The 18,538-nt window shown below is 42.6% G+C and overlaps 1 protein-coding gene across 4 annotated transcripts in view; it reads left to right on the forward strand.

Moving 5' to 3' along the window:
• hectd1 (HECT domain containing 1) overlaps window positions 1-17,312 on the forward strand; it is a 49,550-nt gene extending 32,238 nt beyond the window's left edge. For all 4 annotated transcript variants that reach the window (XM_061675386.1, XM_061675387.1, XM_061675385.1 and 1 more), the window contains exons 27-43: window positions 459-680; window positions 1,572-1,708; window positions 1,788-1,944; window positions 3,104-3,174; window positions 3,248-3,399; window positions 3,488-3,542; window positions 4,380-4,593; window positions 7,367-7,577; window positions 8,947-9,148; window positions 9,215-9,352; window positions 10,287-10,738; window positions 14,416-14,574; window positions 14,812-14,890; window positions 14,970-15,063; window positions 15,310-15,460; window positions 15,556-15,700; window positions 16,825-17,312. In XM_061675386.1, coding sequence (XP_061531370.1) covers window positions 459-680; window positions 1,572-1,708; window positions 1,788-1,944; window positions 3,104-3,174; window positions 3,248-3,399; window positions 3,488-3,542; window positions 4,380-4,593; window positions 7,367-7,577; window positions 8,947-9,148; window positions 9,215-9,352; window positions 10,287-10,738; window positions 14,416-14,574; window positions 14,812-14,890; window positions 14,970-15,063; window positions 15,310-15,460; window positions 15,556-15,700; window positions 16,825-16,962 — 2,777 coding nt within the window. In that variant the 3' untranslated portion in view covers window positions 16,963-17,312. The remainder of the gene's footprint in view (window positions 1-458; window positions 681-1,571; window positions 1,709-1,787; window positions 1,945-3,103; window positions 3,175-3,247; window positions 3,400-3,487; window positions 3,543-4,379; window positions 4,594-7,366; window positions 7,578-8,946; window positions 9,149-9,214; window positions 9,353-10,286; window positions 10,739-14,415; window positions 14,575-14,811; window positions 14,891-14,969; window positions 15,064-15,309; window positions 15,461-15,555; window positions 15,701-16,824) is intronic.
• The last annotated feature ends 1,226 nt before the right edge of the window (window positions 17,313-18,538 follow it).

Below are 18,538 nucleotides of genomic sequence, written 5' to 3' on the forward strand. Positions count from 1 at the left end.
ATATATTTTTTGGAGCAATTAAGTACACAAGTATTTACAGTAAATGAACAGGTCATTTAAATAGACACATTCAATCCATCTTGTGATGGTTTTTTTAAACTCACAGATCGGCCCCAAAAATCCTGATCGTGTAAAGCCTCTTTTTTATATGTAAAAGCAAATAATAAAAATTGGAAAATGTGTGAAAATACTGGAAAAATGTGAGTGTAAAAAATGTTAAGAAGAATGAATGGTTTGAATCCATTTAGAAATGTGGAAAATCGAGTTCAATTTGTGAAATGCCTGTCACTTCAGGGGGATTTATTTTCATTTCAAATGTGCGGTTATGGGAAAAGTAGGAATTTGGCGATTGCGGAAAAAATGGTTCTAGAGATGTTGAATTTTGAAAATTTTTTAAGTTGCATAGTTTGAATCCGTTAAGAAATGTGGATACTAATGCGTGTCATGTTTATTTCCAGCGTCTCCCCTCATGGGCGCCCAGAGCTTCCCCAACCTCACCACCACCGGCACCACCTCCACCGTCACCATGTCCACCTCCATTGTCACCAGCAGCAACAACGTCGCCACGGCAACCACCGGTCTGTCAGTGGGACAGATGCTAAGCAACACCTTGACCGCCAGCCTCACGTCCACGTCCAGCGAGAGCGACACGGGACAGGAGGCTGAGTTTTCGCTCTATGGTCAGTGGTAGTTGAGCTCATTAAAAGACACTTTTTACCCAATTTTTTTTTTTTTTTTTATGTATTCCTGCTCTTGCTTCATGCTAACATGTAATGCGAAATGGAAATTGGCATCGATGACAATTGTGGCGCAAAGTAGCCCAGATTAACATTGCCACAATTTATATTTTTCTTTATTATACTGCCGTTTTTGCAGTATGGTGTATATATACACACATACATGCACACACACACACACACACACACACACACACACGCGCACACAAAATGACTAAGTCTGGTCAGCAAACAGCTTCTTCAAGTCAAGTTATTTAAGTGTTTCTGCAGGGCCCAATGCATATGTTGTTGATTTTTGGGCAGTTAAAAATTTAAATGGTGGCAGGTGTGTGTCGACCCCCATATATTATTTATTTATTTTATTTATTTATTTTTGATGTTCATGCTATGATTTAAAAAAATAATAATAAATAAATAAAATTTTAAGTTACTCTTGTAATTTTTTCATTGAGTACTTTCTTACTCTTAAGTAAATATTTGGATGACTACTTTTTACTTGAGTCATATTATTCTAAAGTAACAGTACTTGAGTACAATATTTGGCTACTCTACCCACCTCTGCCGCCGGGTAAATGTTTTTGCTGTTTTCTTTGGCCAGAATTGATATTTTACACTTTGTTCTTGAACTTTTTTTTTTTTAATTTTTTTTTTAAGCCATATAGAAAAAGCGCATATCTGTACGTAAACACAACACAGCCATACTGATACTTTGCTCTATCTTAGCATAGCAGCCGTTAGTATGTTAGCAACAGTAGTTCAGAATTGGACCATTGTAAAACTTCTCTTTTTCAGAATCCTTTCAGTTGTTTTGATGAAATGCTGCTTTTTGCGCAGACTTTCTGGACAGCTGCCGCGCTAACACGCTATTGGCCGAGCTGGAAGACGAGGAGGATCTTCCGGAGCCCGACGACGACGACGACGACGAGAACGAGGACGACAATCAGGAGGACCAGGAGTACGAGGAGGTCCTGGTATGGAGAAACCATTTTGTTACAAACAAGAAATGAGCTAGCAAACGGGAAGTAAGCGTGCTGTGCCGGCATCCTGCAGGAGGAGGAGGAGTACGAGACAAAAGGAGGTCGCAGGAGGACGTGGGACGATGACTTTGTCCTCAAGAGGCAGTTTTCGGCTTTGGTTCCCGCCTTTGACCCACGACCCGGAAGAACAAACGTGCAGCAGACCACCGACCTGGAGATCCCCCCGCCAGGTAAGACCCCCACACCCCAACTTTATTGACGGATACAACCCGACTAACAAACAAGTTCCAGAATGCTGTTCGTCTCTTGAAGTCATTGTAAGTCGTTTTTTTTTATTCAGGGACCCTTTATTTCCAAGGAGCCCCTCGTTATGTGAAAAAATATGAATAAACGCATATTTGCAAAATTGCACCGCCCGAAACCCGTTTGGTCGCTAACCATGTGTACCGTACGGCAGTGGCGGGCGGCGAATTTCGTACCTCGGCCTTCAGGGACCTAATCCACTACTTCATAACACCATCGCATCTCAGAATAATGTACAAAAATGCTATATTAACTGTGTGGCATTAAAGAAGAGACGGGGGGCATTTCGCATATTTGGGGATGAATACCATTATTACTAAAGTAAGAAAGTTACCTTTATCTTCCAATACATGGCATGCCAGGGCTTGGTGTGGGTGAGAATCCTGGCAGCTGAGTTCCAGTGTACACCGAACAGGACCCCATAGCAGTAGTCCAGATGGCTGGTCATGTTGGAGAGTGATGGAAAAACAGGACATTATTTTCAATTGAGTGTGCAGAAAATGCATTAACGTAAATTGATTATGATCCAGTAACTGGTTTGGTCGGTAACATCAGTCAGAAAATGGGCAAAAATGTACATCTTTTTGTCCACCAAATTAAAAGCAGATGTTTGCAAATGTCTTAATTTTATTCAGCATGAAAACAATCAGTCTGCTTTCATGAAGGACACAGAAATCAGAGATTAACTGTTGAGAGGCTGAATTTCCGAAATTTGGACAATTTTAAGTTGAACAAGGTCTCTAAACAATCGATGATCAAAATAGTTTTCAATTATTTGATCAAATGTCACATCTCAGATCAGCTCTTTTTGGGTGCCAGAACGTGAAGGAAAAAAAACAGTTTCCCCAGACAGATTGTCCTGTAATCGGGTGCCAAGCCAGGCTACAAAACAGTATTTTACAGACCCCAGGAGTACGGGGGCATCCACGTTTAAGAACCGCTGAGCGCATGCTCCCAAATGTTCGCTGCAGGGATGCAGAGGAAGACAACATTTGAGCAAACACGCGTGTTCGTGTCCCCGAAAGTTTGAAACCGGAATGTCTGAAAATATGTTAGCATCTGTATTCATCGACTTGTTGCCTTCAGGAACTCCTCGCTCGGAGGTTCAGGAGGAGGTGGAGTGCGCTCCTTCCCCCCACCTGGCCCTCACCCTCAAGGTAACACTTTCTAACGTGCCTCGAAAGCCAAAGTCGGGCTTGTAGCCCTTTAAAAGTCTTTTGTTGGATGCAGGTGGCGGGTCTGGGCACGACGCGGGAGGTGGAACTTCCTCTGTCCAACTACAAGTCCACCATCTTCTTTTACGTCCAACGGCTGCTACAGCTCTCGTGTAACGGTGCTGTCAAGATGGACAAACTCAGACGGATCTGGGAGCCCACCTACACGTAAGGCCGCCGCCCAGAATGTCCCATGGTGTGTGTGCGTGTGTGTGCGCGTGTGTGTGTGTGTTGATTGCCTTTGTCGTTGCGTCAGGATCATGTACAGAGAGCTGAAGGACGCAGACAAGGAGAAGGAAAGCGACAAGATGGTAACTATTAGCACCCACAATTTTTTTATTGTACAGTGGACCCCCGCTATTTTGGGGGGGGGGACTGAGCGGGACCGCGTATAGCGAAAATCTGCATATAATTGACGGCTGTAATTGCACTGGGGGAAAAGAGACTTTTTTTTTTTTTTTTTTAACCAAACAATTCTTGAATAAGTGGGTATAAACTGTCAATAAGCATTTTTAGGATTAGTTTCCCCCACAAAAAGAAAAACGCGCGATTAGGTGAATCCACGGATGCCGAACCACAGGGATGCGGGGGTCCACTGTATTTTCACTGGTGGAGACAGCACTTCATCACGCAATTGCACTTTCTCAGTCATGTCGACAACTCAGCCGAATATTTTAGAATGTGGCCTCTATCAGAAGCTTGCGTTAGCACTGCAGTTCTGCTTACCTGTTTATCTTTGACATGATCATGTTTGTGTAATCGCATGAAAAATAGCACATCTTCAGCCAGCCTAGATGCCAAGTAATGGGCTGGGATTATGTCAATTAGCCATGCTGTTTTGTCATAGTGGGGAGGAAACTGAGAAGGACTCATTGAGAGACGTTTTCAGAAATAGTCACGTAACAAAATATTGACTCGGTTATTAAAATGTCTATTTGGATACAAGACATGCTGCTTTTTCGAATGTTTTATTTTTTTTGACGCAGTGACGTCAGCGCGGTCGCCATCTGCGCGAGTCTAAAGAAGCCTTTCGACTCTGGTGCAAAAGAATGTGATCGGGACTTCCCTAGTTACGGGCTCGTTCACTGTACGAAGGAAACTTCCGAGTCACGGTGCCACAGTGATAATGTTGGCATTGTCGCGTTCAGGACTTCTGCGAACACGGCGTGGGAGGCGGTTTGAGTCCCGGCGCGTTGCCGACCAATCAGAGCAACGACATCCTGGGCTGCGGCAGGGAGGCGGCGCAGGCCAAGGCGGGCTGCGGTCAGAACGCGTGCGGCGTGGAGGACGTGCTGCAGCTCCTGCGCATCCTCTACATCATCGGGGGAGACGCCGCCTACAAAGCACGCACGCTACAAGAAGGTCAAAGTTCTATTTTAAATTCTGTAGTTCAAAGTGCCTCCTCGCTGACATGCACTGCTGACACCACGTCCGAACGTTTTCCACTGAATAGTATCATTTAATTCCTGGCCAAATGGGCAAGTAAATGAAGCGCCCCTTATATTCAAATGCTAAAGTCGAGGATTTTGGACTATATTGGATATTGGACATTGAATCGATCGCAACTGGAACAACCAGAAGTGTCCGGTCGCAATCGATTCAATGACCTGAGTGAAATGAACTGGATGAATATTCACAGCCAAAGGTGCACTCCATTATTAGTATTTCATGCGCATGTTATATCATTAGTATTTTGTGGTCACACTTATTTTTTACCTGGCCACAGTTTAGAATTTCATGTGCACTAGAGGCTGACACGGGAGTCCCAGTGCATGTCGGCCTTCGTCACCATAATAAATACATTGGATTCACGGAATGATCAAGAAACAAAAGCCATATTAGTCCCTTAGTGTAGCAATGTTTAGCTCGATGCTGAGGGGAAATGTTCAAATATGAATTTGATGAAAAATAAAATATCATGGTTTCTGCTCCCGTCCATTCCCGGCGACTTTGCTTTCATGGTTTTTTATTTATTTATTTATTTATTTTTTCTCTTTCCCCCCCCCGTTCCCGATGACATTCACTCCTGCTCCCGCCCAATCCCGCGATGGTGAAAAAACCGGTGGCAATCCCGGAAAATGTCAGCCTCAATGTGCATCCTTATGCGTTATACCTATTTCGGTGTCACAATTAAGTATTTCATGACCACAAACTACAACCCCAATTCCAATGAAGTTGGGACATTGTTAAACATAAATAAAAACAGAATACAATGATTTGCAAATCATGTTCGACCTATATTTAATTTAATACACTACAAAGACAAGGTATTTAATGTTCAAACGGATAAACCTTGTTTTTAGCAAATAATCATTAACTTATAATTTTATGGCTGCAGCACATTCCAAGCTGGGACAGGGTCATGTTTACCACTGTGTTACATCACCTTTTCTTTGAACAACATTTAATAAACGTTTGGGAACTGAGGACACGAATTGTTGAAGCTTTGTAGGTGGAATTCTTTCCCATTTTTGCTCGACGTACAGCTTCAGCCGTTCAACAGTCCGGGGTCTCCGTTGTTGTATTTTACGCTTCATAATGCGCCATGCATTTTCAATGGGAGACAGGTCTGGACTGCAGGCACGCCAGTCTCGTACCCGCACTCTTTTACTACGAAGCCACGCTGTTGTAACACGTGCAGAATGTGGTTTGGCATTGTGTTGCTGAAATAAGCAGGGGCGTCCATGAAAAAGACGTTGCTTGGATGGCAGCATATGTTTCTCCAAAACCTGTATGTACCTTTCAGCATTAATGGTGCCTTCACAGATGTGTAAGTTACCCATGCCATTGCTACTAACGCAGCCCCGTATCATCACAGATGCTGGCTTTTGAACTTGGCGTCCATAACAGTCCGGTTGGTTCTTTTCCTCTTATCCCGGAGGACACGACGTCCACAATTTCCAAAAACAATTTGAAATGTGGACTCGTCGGACCACAGAACACTTTTCCACTTTTCATCGGTCCATCTTAGATGAGCTCGGGCCCAGAGAAGCCGGCGGCGTTTCTGTGTGTTGTTGATAAATGGCTTTTGCTTTGCATAGTACAGTTTCAAGTTGCACTCATGGATGGAGCGCCTTTTGATGATGATATGGACCATAGATGATGAAAATCCCTAAATTCCTTGCAATTGTCCGTTGAGGAAGATTGTCCTTAAACTGTTGGACTATTTTTTCACGCGCTTGTTGACAAAGAGGTGAACCTCGCCCCATCTTTGCTTGTGAATGACTGAGCAATTGAGGGAAGCTCCTTTTCTATCCGATCACGGCACCCACCTGTTCCCAATGAGCCTGTTCACCTGTGGGATGTTCCAAACACGTGTTGGATGAGCATTCCTCAACTTTCTCAGCCTTTTTTGCCACCTGTCCCAGTTTTTTTGGAACGTGTTGCAGCCAGAAAATTCAAAATTCATGATTATTTGCTGAGTTGATCAGTTTGAACATGAAATATCTTGTCTTGGTAGTGTATTCAATTAAATATAGGTTGAACATGATTTGCAAATCATTGTATTCTGTTATTTATTTATGTTTAACACAACGTACCAAGTTAATTGGAATTGGGGTTGTAGTATGTCATGCCCGTTATACCTATTTTGCGCTGACAACTTAGGGTTTTCTGGTCAATTTATTTTGTGCGCATGTTACGGCAATAAATTGCACATTATACCTATTTCAGGGCCACAACTAGCATCTTGTGGCCACAAATTGTTTCATGTCATTATCATACCTTTTATGTGGCCACAATTTGTTATTTTGTGTGCGTTATGACCATCGAGCAGCCACAAGTTTTTCCTTTCTAATGTCTGGGCCTTCGGAATTTTTCCATTATCTGTAAAGAAAAAAAAAACTTCTGTTGAAGTTGATGCAAGTCAATGCTGGAGGGAAAATGGTTTCAAAGCTTGTTTGTAATCAGGAAAAATAAGGCAAATCCCCAAATCTGAACTTGTTGTGAATAATGTCATTGTCATTTTGCTTTTTCGATAAGCAATGACCAGACAATGGTGGCGATCATCCCTGCATGCAATGTGATCGGTCTAAACAATAAAATAAACAAACAAATTCATTAAAATCATCTTTCATTTTAATGAAAAATCACATCGCCTGAATGTGACATCACCCGACTGACATCCTGTGTGCAGATGCGGACGAGCTGCAGTTCAACGCGTCCCCGGAGGAGTTCACCAGCAAGAAGATCACCACTAAGATCCTGCAGCAGATCGAGGAACCTCTGGCGTTGGCCAGCGGCGCGCTGCCCGACTGGTGCGAGCAGCTTACCTCCAAGTGTCCTTTCCTCATCCCCTTCGAGACCCGCCAGCTCTTCTTCACCTGCACTGCCTTCGGAGCCTCCAGGTAAAACCCTCGGAGGCCGCAAACGCGCCGTCTCCAAGCCAACGTAAGAATTTTAATCGTACAACAAGAGCGGTCAAATTGCGACCGATTCAGTTACCTGAGAATAAAATGTACTGCAAGAATGAGAATATTCACAGGCAATAATAAGAACTAGAGAAGGAGTTTCTCTGTAATTCGCATGTTGATGCTAAAGAGCTGAACGGAGAAATTTGGGTGATTGTGATCATTCTGTACGTCTTGAATCAGCTCAACAGTTTGAAATTTGAATGGCTTTGAATTGGTTGAGAAATGTGGAAGGAGGCAGTCAGTTTCTTAATTTGGGAATTTCATGTGAACATTGGAAAATGTTATGAATAGCTCAATCGATATCCTGAATGAGTTGAACATTTAGAAATTCAAATCTAATCCAAAATCTCTTCATTTGGGAATTGTAGAAAAGTGTGGATTTTGGGGTATGTGTAAAATAATGAAATGTGGTGGGGGTGGGTGGAGTTCCCAAAATGTCTTCAATGAGCTAAATATTTTGAAGTTGAAATAGTTGAAGTCGTTTGAGAAATGTTGAAGGAGGAGTATTATAAATGTGCAAGATATCCGTTAATTTGGAAAAATATTGTGAATTTGGGGAATTTTCTCTGTAGATGTTTTCAGGGAGCTTAACAGTTTAAAGTTGGGATGATTTGAATTGGTCAAGAAATGTGGAAGAAAAAGTGAAATATGTAAAATAATCCCTCGTTTATCTGGTTCTAGACCACACCCACAATAAGGGAAATCTGTGAAGTCGAGACCGTTTTCTTGCGATTTATACATTTTAATGCTGTATGAACCTCCTCACACACTTATGAATCTTCACCACACTCATTGTAACTTCTACCATACTCTTAGAAACAAGTTGTTTACCATTAAACATTGAAACTCTTACACATACAGTAATGCACAGTAGTACTGTACGCTATGTACATTTTACCCCCCTGACACCCAGAGATCAGGTTATGTAGTGCTTTAAAAAAAGGGGATGGGTGTTGCAATGCATTAAATGACCTGGGTAATTTGTTTTGGTTTTGTTTTTTTTAGGCTAGGACATTTTTTTTAAGCACAAAAATTAAGGCATCCACTCAAAATATTGCGAATTATGCGCAATATGAAAATGAAAAAAAATCTGCAATGCACTGAATCCGCAATATGTGAATTTTGTCCATAAAGTGAACAGCTTGAAGTTGGAATGGTTTGAATCTGCTGAGAAATGTGCTTGTACAAAGTGAAAATGGGAAATGTGTGAGCTGATTTGGGAATATTGTCATGTTTTGTGAATTGTGGGAAGGCGACAAACAGTCGCTAAACCTCCCCTAACTTTTGTTGCCGGGGCGCGCAGGGCCATCGTGTGGCTGCAGAACCGTCGCGAGGCCACCATGGAGCGGTCGCGGGCGTCCGCCACGGTGCGCAGGGACGACCCCGGAGATTTCCGGATGGGTCGCCTCAAGCACGAACGCGTCAAGGTCCCGCGGGGCGACGCCACCATGGAGTGGGCCGAGTCGGTCATGCGCGTTCACGCTGACAGGAAGTCCGTGCTGGAGGTGAGCGGTTGCCGCCAAAGCGGGCGCTCGGGACGTTTAACGTCGGCGCGCGTTTGTCGTGTCCAGGTGGAGTTCCAGGGAGAGGAGGGAACCGGTCTGGGGCCCACGTTGGAGTTTTACGCGCTGGTGGCGGCGGAGTTCCAGAGGACGTCGCTGGGAATGTGGCTGTGCGACGACGACTTCCCCGACGACGAGTCCAGACAGGTTGCTAGCACGCATTCTCGAGGATTCTTTTTTTCCCATTTCATCTTTATTCAGCCAGGAAAACCTCACTGAGATGAAAACTGTGTCCTCATCATTTGAGTCAAGCAGTTCACATCTGCACGATATTAGGGCTGCAACTAACCATTATTTTAATCATCCACTCGTCTGTTTATTATTTTAGTTTTTTTATTTATTGGATGTTAAAAAACTAAATAAAATTTCCCTCCCTTTATTCCAAAAGAGGAAATTACTTCAAATTGACAATGCAGAAAATGCACAAAACATGAACTGATGATATTTCAGGTAACAGTTTGGTCTGTAACAGAAAATCGGCCAAATGCTGATCATTTTCCCAAGGCAGTAGATGTTTGCAAAATTCTTATTTTGATAAACTACAAAGATAATCAGTCTGCTGTTTTATTATAATAAATCTAACATTTAAAGAAACATTGTTTGAGGTTAAAATTAGCAGGATTTGGACAATTAAGTTAGATGATCAAAATTCATTATCGATTAATTTGATAGACGATTAGTTATCGATAAATCATTGCACCTCAACATGACGTGGGCACGAAATCTCACACCCAAGGTGCCAGGTTAGCCCAAAGTCTCAAGAGTTGTCAAATATAGATAGAATAAGAAAAAACTAGCACACTTTCTCACTCACTCTTGCACTCTCTCAAACTCTCATTCTCATTCTCACACACACGCTCACTCACTCACTTGTATTGTCACACATTCACTTTTTCTCAAACACGTTCACACGCTCACACATTCACTCTCCCACAAACAAACTCATTTATTCTCAAACATTCACACTTGCTGTCAAACGTTTCACTCACTCAGATTGACTCTCACACACTCATTGAGTGCCGGACGTGTCAATGGAGCGACGCTAAGCTAACAGCGCAAGTTGTGTTCCGCTGTGCGTCAGGTGGACCTGGGCGGCGGCCTGAAGCCCCCCGGTTTCTACGTGCAGCGTTCGTGCGGCCTGTTCCCGGCGCCGTTCCCGCAGGACAGCGAGGAGCTGGAGCGCATTGGCGAGCTCTTCCGCTTCCTGGGCGTCTTCCTGGCCAAGTGCATCCAGGACAACCGCCTGGTGGACCTACCCGTGTCGCAGCCCTTCTTCAAGCTGCTCTGCATGGGCGACATCAAGTCCAACATGAGCAAGCTGCTCTACTCGCCGCAAGGCGACCCCGAGCGCCCGCCGCCGTCCGACGTGCGCTCCGAGGCGTCCACCGAGGAGAGCCGGGAGACCTTCTCCGTGGGGAGCTTGGACGACAACTCCAAGTCCGAGTTCATCATGGACCCGCCCAAGCCCAAACCGCCAGCCTGGTACCACGGCATCCTCACCTGGGACGACTTCCAGCTGGTCAACCCGCACAGGTCAGCCGACACCCACCTGTTGCGTCTCGTTGCTTTCAGACTAGGGTTGCACGATATTTAGATTTTCTTTAACCCTGCAATATATATTGCGATGTTAAAAAAATAAATAAAATCAAAATACAGGATAACATACATGTAACGTGAAAACCAGCACATTTCGAGAAAAACTATGCTCGGTAGAGTTCAAAAGTATACAGTATCATTTGTATGAGGTCTACCTGTATTTAAATGCACTGTAGTGTTGAGCAATAGTACAGCCAGACATGTTCAAATTTCTTAGACATTAGCCCATTCCTGACACATTTATTTGTAATCAGTTATTTTACATATGCATTAGTATTTCGATATTTGAGTGCATTAGTTTTTATGCAAAGCACGTTGTCTACACCTGAAGTTCATCCCTTCAAAAATGCCGTTGCCCTTCCCCCTCCCCCACGTGTCATCTGTTGCTGCATGGGTTCGTTCATCGCATTCTAAGGAGAGATGCAATAAATGTTTTCATTTATAATTATCATATAAAACAGACGAGGTCTGCACAATATTGGAAAAAATATGTGATATTGGTGTTGAGTATGGCAGTTTCGATATTGCGATATTCGACATGTACGTAAAGAGGACATTTTATTATCGAATGAAATACGTTTTTAACGTGGCAAAATAAGCACGTTATAAATATTCTGATCTAATTAATAGTAATTATGCTGAACTATTATTTGGCACCAATGTTTAAACTAGCTATCAACTGCACATATTGAAAGTGCATGAGAGAACAAAACCATAAAGTACAGCTCCAGAAAGAGAAAAATAAAAAAGAATATTAATAATCTAGTGATTCACATACTGCAATGATAACCTAACTGTCCACATACTGAACACATGCTTTATTGTTTTTAGCAAATAATCATTAAGTTAGCATTTTATGGCTGCAACATGTTCCAAAAAAGCTGGGACAGGTGGCAAAAAAGACTGAGAAAGTTGAGGAATGCTCATCAAACACGTGCTTGGAACATCCCACAGGTGAGCAGGCTCATTGGGAACAGGTGGGGGCCGGGATTGGCTAGAAAAGGAGCTTCCCTCAATTGCTCGGTCATTCACAGGCAAAATTGGGGCGAGGTTCACCTCTTTGTGAACAAGTGCGTGAGAAAATAGTCGAACACTTTAAGGACAATGTTTCTCAACGTACAATTGCAAGGAATTGAGGGATTTCATCATCTACGGTCCATAATATCATCAAACGGTTCAGAGAATCTGGAGAAACCACTGCATGGAAGCGGCAAGGCCGAAAATCAACATTGAATGCCGGTCGGTGACCTTCGATCCCTCAGGCGGCACTGCATCAAAAAACGGCATCAATTTGTAAAGGATATCACCGCATGGGCTCAGGAACACTTCAGAAAACCAATGTCAGTAAATACAGTTCGGAGCTACATGCGTAAGTGCAACTTGAAACTCTACTATGCAAAGCAAAAGCCATTTATCAACAACACCCAGAAACGCCGCCGGGGCCCGAACTCATCTAAGATGGACCGACGCAAAGTGGAAAAGTGTTCTGTGGTCCGACGAGTCCACATTTCAAATTGTTTTTGGAAATTTTGGACATCGTGTCCTCCGGGCCAAAGAGGAAAAGAACCATCCGGACTGTTATGGACGCCAAGTTCAAAAGCCAGCATCTGTGATGATACGGGGCTGCGTTAGTAGCAATCGCATGGGTAACTTACACATCTGTGAAGGCACCATTCATGCTGAAAGGTACATACAGGTTTTGGAGAAACATACGCTGCCATCCAAGCAATGTTTTTCATGGACGCCCCTGCTTATTTCAGCAAGACAATCCCAAACCACATTCTGCACGTGTTACAACAGCGTGGCTTTGTAGTAAAAGAGTGCGGGTACTAGACTGGCCTGCCTGGAGTCCAGACCTGTCTCTCAATGAAAATGTGGGGCGCATTATGAAGCGTAAAATACGACAACGGAGACCCCGGACCGTTGAACGGCTGAAGCTGTACGTCGAGCGAGAATGGGAAAGAATTCCACCTACAAAGCTTCAACAATTCGTGTCCTCAGTTCCCAAACATTTATTGAATGTTGTTCAAAGAAAAGGTGATGTAACACCGTGCTAAACATGAGCCTGTCCCAGCTTTTGTGGAACGTGTTGCAGCCATAAAATTCCAAGTTCATGATTATTTGCTAAAAACAATAGTGTATCCGTTTGAACATTGAATACCTTGTCTTTGTAGCGTATTCAATTAAATATAGGTCGAACACGATTTGCAAATCATTGTATTCTGCTTTAATTTGTTTAACACAACGTCCCAACTTCATTGGAATTGGGGTTGTATGTATGCATGTGTTTGTATAAATGTGTGTATGCGTGTGTTCCTCTGCTGGTCACTTGATCGACTGCATATCGACACACCAACTTTGCGCAGGACCGTGCGATGTGCCTATTGCGCACACGTACATTATTGGACGTTATAATATTATTAACTATATATTGTGCAGACCTAATTCAGACATTTATTGACCGTTACAAACAGTCAAACACACAATGACGATATTTGCAAGGAGCAGACGTTGGCGCCGAATGAATCTTCCAACCCCACTCCAGCTCCCGATGTCACTCGCCAGGCCACCCCCATTAAAAATCACCCATCAGCACAAATGCTACAGCATCTTTGTGACTTTCCACTTGATTGCATTTAGTAAAAAAATCAAAGCAATTTTATCGATGGTTTTTGTTTTGTTTTTGTTTTTACAAGGTTTTTATACAATATAGTGCTATTTGTCTTTTAAAACAAAGCAAAAAGTTTTTGGTATATTTGGTGGGCTGGAAGAGATTAATGGCATTTCAATTCATTTCAATGAGGAAATGAAGTTGTAAACAAATTAAACTCGTAAATCAAGGTACGACTGTATACATCTGTCTTTTTAGGGGGGGAAAGTCACGTTTATGATGTACAGGTGTCAAAAATAAGTATAACATTTCGTTGCTGTCGGGTGGAGACGAAAATAGCATTTAGCAAAAATTTCAAAATTGTCAAAAAAAATCAGCCGATATTTTTGCTGTTTTTTTCTCTATTGTAAAGTTTAACAAATACTAAAAGACAATGTACGGTAAAACGGACACGTTATCTGCTTGTAATTCAGATCTTTATTGTCGTAAGCGTTAAAAAGACCGAAAAATAAGTTATTTTATTTTTATTTTATTTTTTATTTTTATATATATATATATATATATATATATATATATATATATATATATATATATATATATATATATATATATATATATATATATATATATAATCAGCAGTTCACTCGGTTATTGGAATTTATTCTGCCAAATATCGGAATCGGCATTGGCTTGAAAACCCCATCTTGGTCGGGCCCTAATTTTTCTGTCTTTTTAACCAATTAAGTGTTAAAAAACAGCTCAAGAACAAATGTATTAGTTCTCGAACGCTCAGTTGACTGTGATAAAGTAAAACTCTGCAGGAGCCGTGCGCTGTTTTGTCACCTCAAGATTGAAAGTTTGGATTTTTTGTAGACAATAACGAGTGGAAATTGTTTGGTACATTTGAGTAAGCTTGTTTTGCTAAAAATGGATGGACAGTTTTTATTTGACTGAGTGGGAACTGAACGTACTGTAACCCTTGACCCCTCTCGGCCAATCACAGGGCCAGCTTTCTGAAGGAGGTTAAGGAGCTGGCAGTGAAAAGGAGGCAGATCCTGAGCAGTAAAGTTCTGTCCGAGGACGAGAAGAACACGCGACTGCAGGACCTGATGCTCAGGAACCCCCTGGGCTCCGGACCCCCGCTCAGCATCGAAGACCTCGGGTAAGACCCCGTCTAATTGGTCCGCACAACTGTCACTCGCGTGCAGTATCAGAAATGTATGCCTGTGAGTATTGTGATATTGTCTGTCTACATGAATTGCTGCAGTTTTTCACACATTTGCTTCAAGGGTTCGAGCTACTGCAACATTGATGCTAGTTTTGCTAGCCTGTTGACGGTGTGTTAGCATGAAGCTCGCGGCCAAATTGCGCCTCAACTTGTGTGTCCTCGCCCCCGCAGCTTGAACTTCCAGTTCTGTCCCTCTTCCAAAGTCCACGGCTTCTCCGCCGTCGACCTCAAACCCAACGGAGACGACGAGGTAAGGGCGCGCTCCTTTCCTGGTTGCCGAGGTAACGCTGACCACGATAACAGTAACTGTTGTTTGTGCGCGTGCGTAGATGGTGACCATGGAAAACGCCGAGGACTACGTGGAGCTAATGTTCGACTTCTGCATGCACACGGGCATCCAGGAACAGATGGAGGCCTTCAGAGGTGCGCGCATTCATTACTTTCTTCATTAGGGCCTTAATGATGAAGTTAGTTCCCGAGATATTTACTTATTTAGTTCCTTACTTTATTGCTGCCTTAATACATTTCTTAATGCATTAGTTACTTTCTTACTCAGATTCTTATTTTCGTGATTCGTTAGATTCTTGCTTAGTTTCGGAATCACTCATTTTCTTCGTGACTTATTTGTTTACATAGTTACTGTTGTTGTTGGTGCGCTTGTGCCATCAGAGGGTTTCAACGGCGTGTTCCCGATGGAGAAGTTGAGTTCGTTCAGCCACAAAGAAGTTCAGATGATCCTCTGCGGGAACCAATCACCTTCGTGGACGTCTGACGACATCATCAACTACACTGAGCCAAAGCTGGGCTACACAAGAGACAGGTCCGTGCCGTGCCGCGCCGCGCCGCGCCGCACGCTTTTTTCTGCATCGTCATCTTGTTGTTGTAAAAGTTTTCTTTTTTCCTTCCCGACTTCAGCGCGGGCTTCGTCCGCTTCGTGCGCGTCCTCTGCGGCATGTCGTCGGACGAAAGGAAAGCCTTCCTGCAGTTCACCACCGGCTGCTCCACGCTGCCCCCCGGAGGCCTGGCCAACCTGCACCCCCGCCTCACCATCGTAAGGAAGGTAAGCGGCTTCTCTGTCGGCCGCTCGCGGAGTTGGCCGGCCGCCGTTCCGAATTTGAATCGGAGGCGAGCGGCGTCGTAACGTCGCAGGCGTGTAGCGGCTGATCAAAAGTCGCTTCGTATCACGTTCAAAGACAAAATGTTTCCAGATGTAAGCGACATTCAGCCGCCATTGCAGAGCTCGACTCTTAAAGTAAACACGGTACACGTATTGTTTTTCAATAATACTTGACTATTTACAATTTGATGTGTGTCCGGATGTCTGCGGTCCGACGAGTGTGGATGAAAAACGCAAAACGTAGCGTGCCAGCAAAATGCACCACAGATCATTATCATCTGATTAAATAAAATATTTAATTTAGTCGTTTTAGGGGGTGTTTTCCCTAAATGTATTTGTTCTTTTTTTTTGTATTATTATTATTCATTGTTACTTATGTTGATTTACTGTAAATAATGAAATAGGAAAATATTAGCAAAAAAAAATGCTTGATAAGCAATATGAAAATGAGAATACATTATTTTATTAAAATGTAGCCATTTTTATTTCTCATTAAAACATTTCTTGTAAACCAAATTAAAGAGTGAAATATACATTTAAGATGAATAAATAAAATAGTTATTTTGTTGTTTGAATGTAGCCATTTTTTCCTCCAATTAAAATGTATTTGTTAATTTTTATCGTTAATCTCAGTGACGCCAAGGCACGCATTTTACAATTGAAAATCTCACAGCGTACCAGCAAACAAAACGTCGATCTGCAAGTCACTTATTGACTTTCTGCCATCTAATGGAAGAAGAGCATTTATTTGTTCCATTAGTCACAATGCGTCACTGGCATAGATAAGAGGAACAAAGATACATTATGTTGTAAATAAATATTCTGACCAACTAAGTGAAATTTGATCAATTCCTGCGGCACAATGGTTGGGAATCACCGTCTCATTACGAATTTGATTCTTTTATAGTAAATAAAATATTGAGTCAAATAAACGTTTTTAATATTCTTAATTGTATGAAGTTATTGGTTAATACCTAAAATTATGACTAATAAATACAAAATGATTTAACTTTTGCCTTCGCTTTGCGCATACGTGATCTGTGACCTTTGACCTTTGACCTCTTGAGGTGGACGCGACGGACTCGAGCTACCCGTCGGTGAACACGTGCGTGCACTACCTGAAGCTTCCCGAGTATTCGTCCGAGGACATCATGAGAGAACGTCTGCTGGCCGCCACCATGGAGAAAGGCTTCCACCTCAACTGACGCGCCCCGTGCCCGCCGTCATCCTCACCCACCTGGTGTGTGTGTGTGTGTGTGTGTGTGTGTGTGCGCGCGCGCGCGTTCAGTGTGTTGTCCTGCGACCATATTGGGTTTTTTTTCTTTTGTTTTTATCGTTTTATTGCTTTGCGCGCGTGTCTGTGTGTGTGTGTGCGTGCGTCGTGGTTCTTTCCAGAGACACAAACACTGGGGGAAAAAGAAAAAAACAAATCCTGTATTTTCTTTGTATATTATAAACATTTATTTAACTCAAGTTGCAGTTTGAGCTAAACAAATATTTTCAAAAATGTGTTTGCTCCGAAAAAAGAAAAAAAATCATTAAAATGTTTGCAAAGTAACAAGAAGCTTCAATTCTCTTCTTTGGGATACACAGTCTTTTTTCTCTCTGTGTCATTGTGATTGACACTGAATTTCATTCTACAATATGAGTGGTTAGGTGTGCATGAAATACTATTTTGTTTCCACAAAATACAAATGCTCATTCCCGGACAGTTGGGCAAGCAAATGGAGCGCACCTTGCTTCGAAACTACATGGCGTTTCTAGCAAAGGTGCGCTCCATTTGGTTAGCCGGACGTCCAAGTTGTTCATGAGATTGACATTGAACGCACAAGTTGGTATTTTTCACACACACACACGACACCTGACGAATTACTGATTTTGTGTCCATAACTTAGTATGTTGGGGTCACAATTGAGTATTTGCTGATCCATTGATTACACATGAAACCCACAAATTAGTATTTTGTGCACTCATACCAGTTTCATGGCCACAATTGAAAGTTTCCCATGTCATGTTTGAGGCTTACGACGGCGTCAGGGTCACAAATATAAGCTGAGACGTGGTTTCAAGTCATCGTGACATGAGATTCCCGCTTAACGGAGTAAACCAATAACAATTGACAAGAGCGTATCCACCGGGCGATCATCAATTGTTGACGTTCAAAGTCACGTATTTTGTCTATTTCAACTGCCATAGAGTGACTCTCTAACATGGACTTAGTATAAAAGTATAAATTTCATTAAAAAAAAAAACTTTTTTGTCATGTGTCCAGAAAAGGCCCCCTCTAAAAGCTACTTCTGTTTGAGCCGCTTTGTCCAGATTTGGCTAAGACCGCCCCCTTTCCTCTGATTGGTTGCCTTCGTGTTTGTTATGTCGACAGTGGAGGGAGAGGTAGTCGGAGATCTTCGCTCGTGACGTGGATGAGGTGATTTCAGGCCTCTCGGCACAAAAATGTCTGCGACTCAGGAATGCGGGGACGATTTCAATTCATATTGTTTACTGAGGCACCATCGAGACAATAGTGCATCCCAAATACTAGAAAAAGTTGGTTTGGCAAAATATGTCCCCTTTAAATCTCATGTTGACGACTACATCTTATTGTGACAACTTTAAATCACGTCTCAGCTTTTTTTTTCTGACACTTGGTGACCCTAAAATATTGTTGTCGTGGCTCCATATTAAACAGATATATTTTTTAAATACAGACTAAAATGTTTGCAAAGTACGAATCAGCCCTCTTCTGCTTTCAATGCAAAATCAACGTTGAAGTCATGCAGCAAT

This window comes from Phycodurus eques, chromosome 4 (assembly GCF_024500275.1).
Source record: "Phycodurus eques isolate BA_2022a chromosome 4, UOR_Pequ_1.1, whole genome shotgun sequence".
In the NCBI taxonomy this organism is placed as follows: Eukaryota; Metazoa; Chordata; class Actinopteri; order Syngnathiformes; family Syngnathidae; genus Phycodurus; species Phycodurus eques.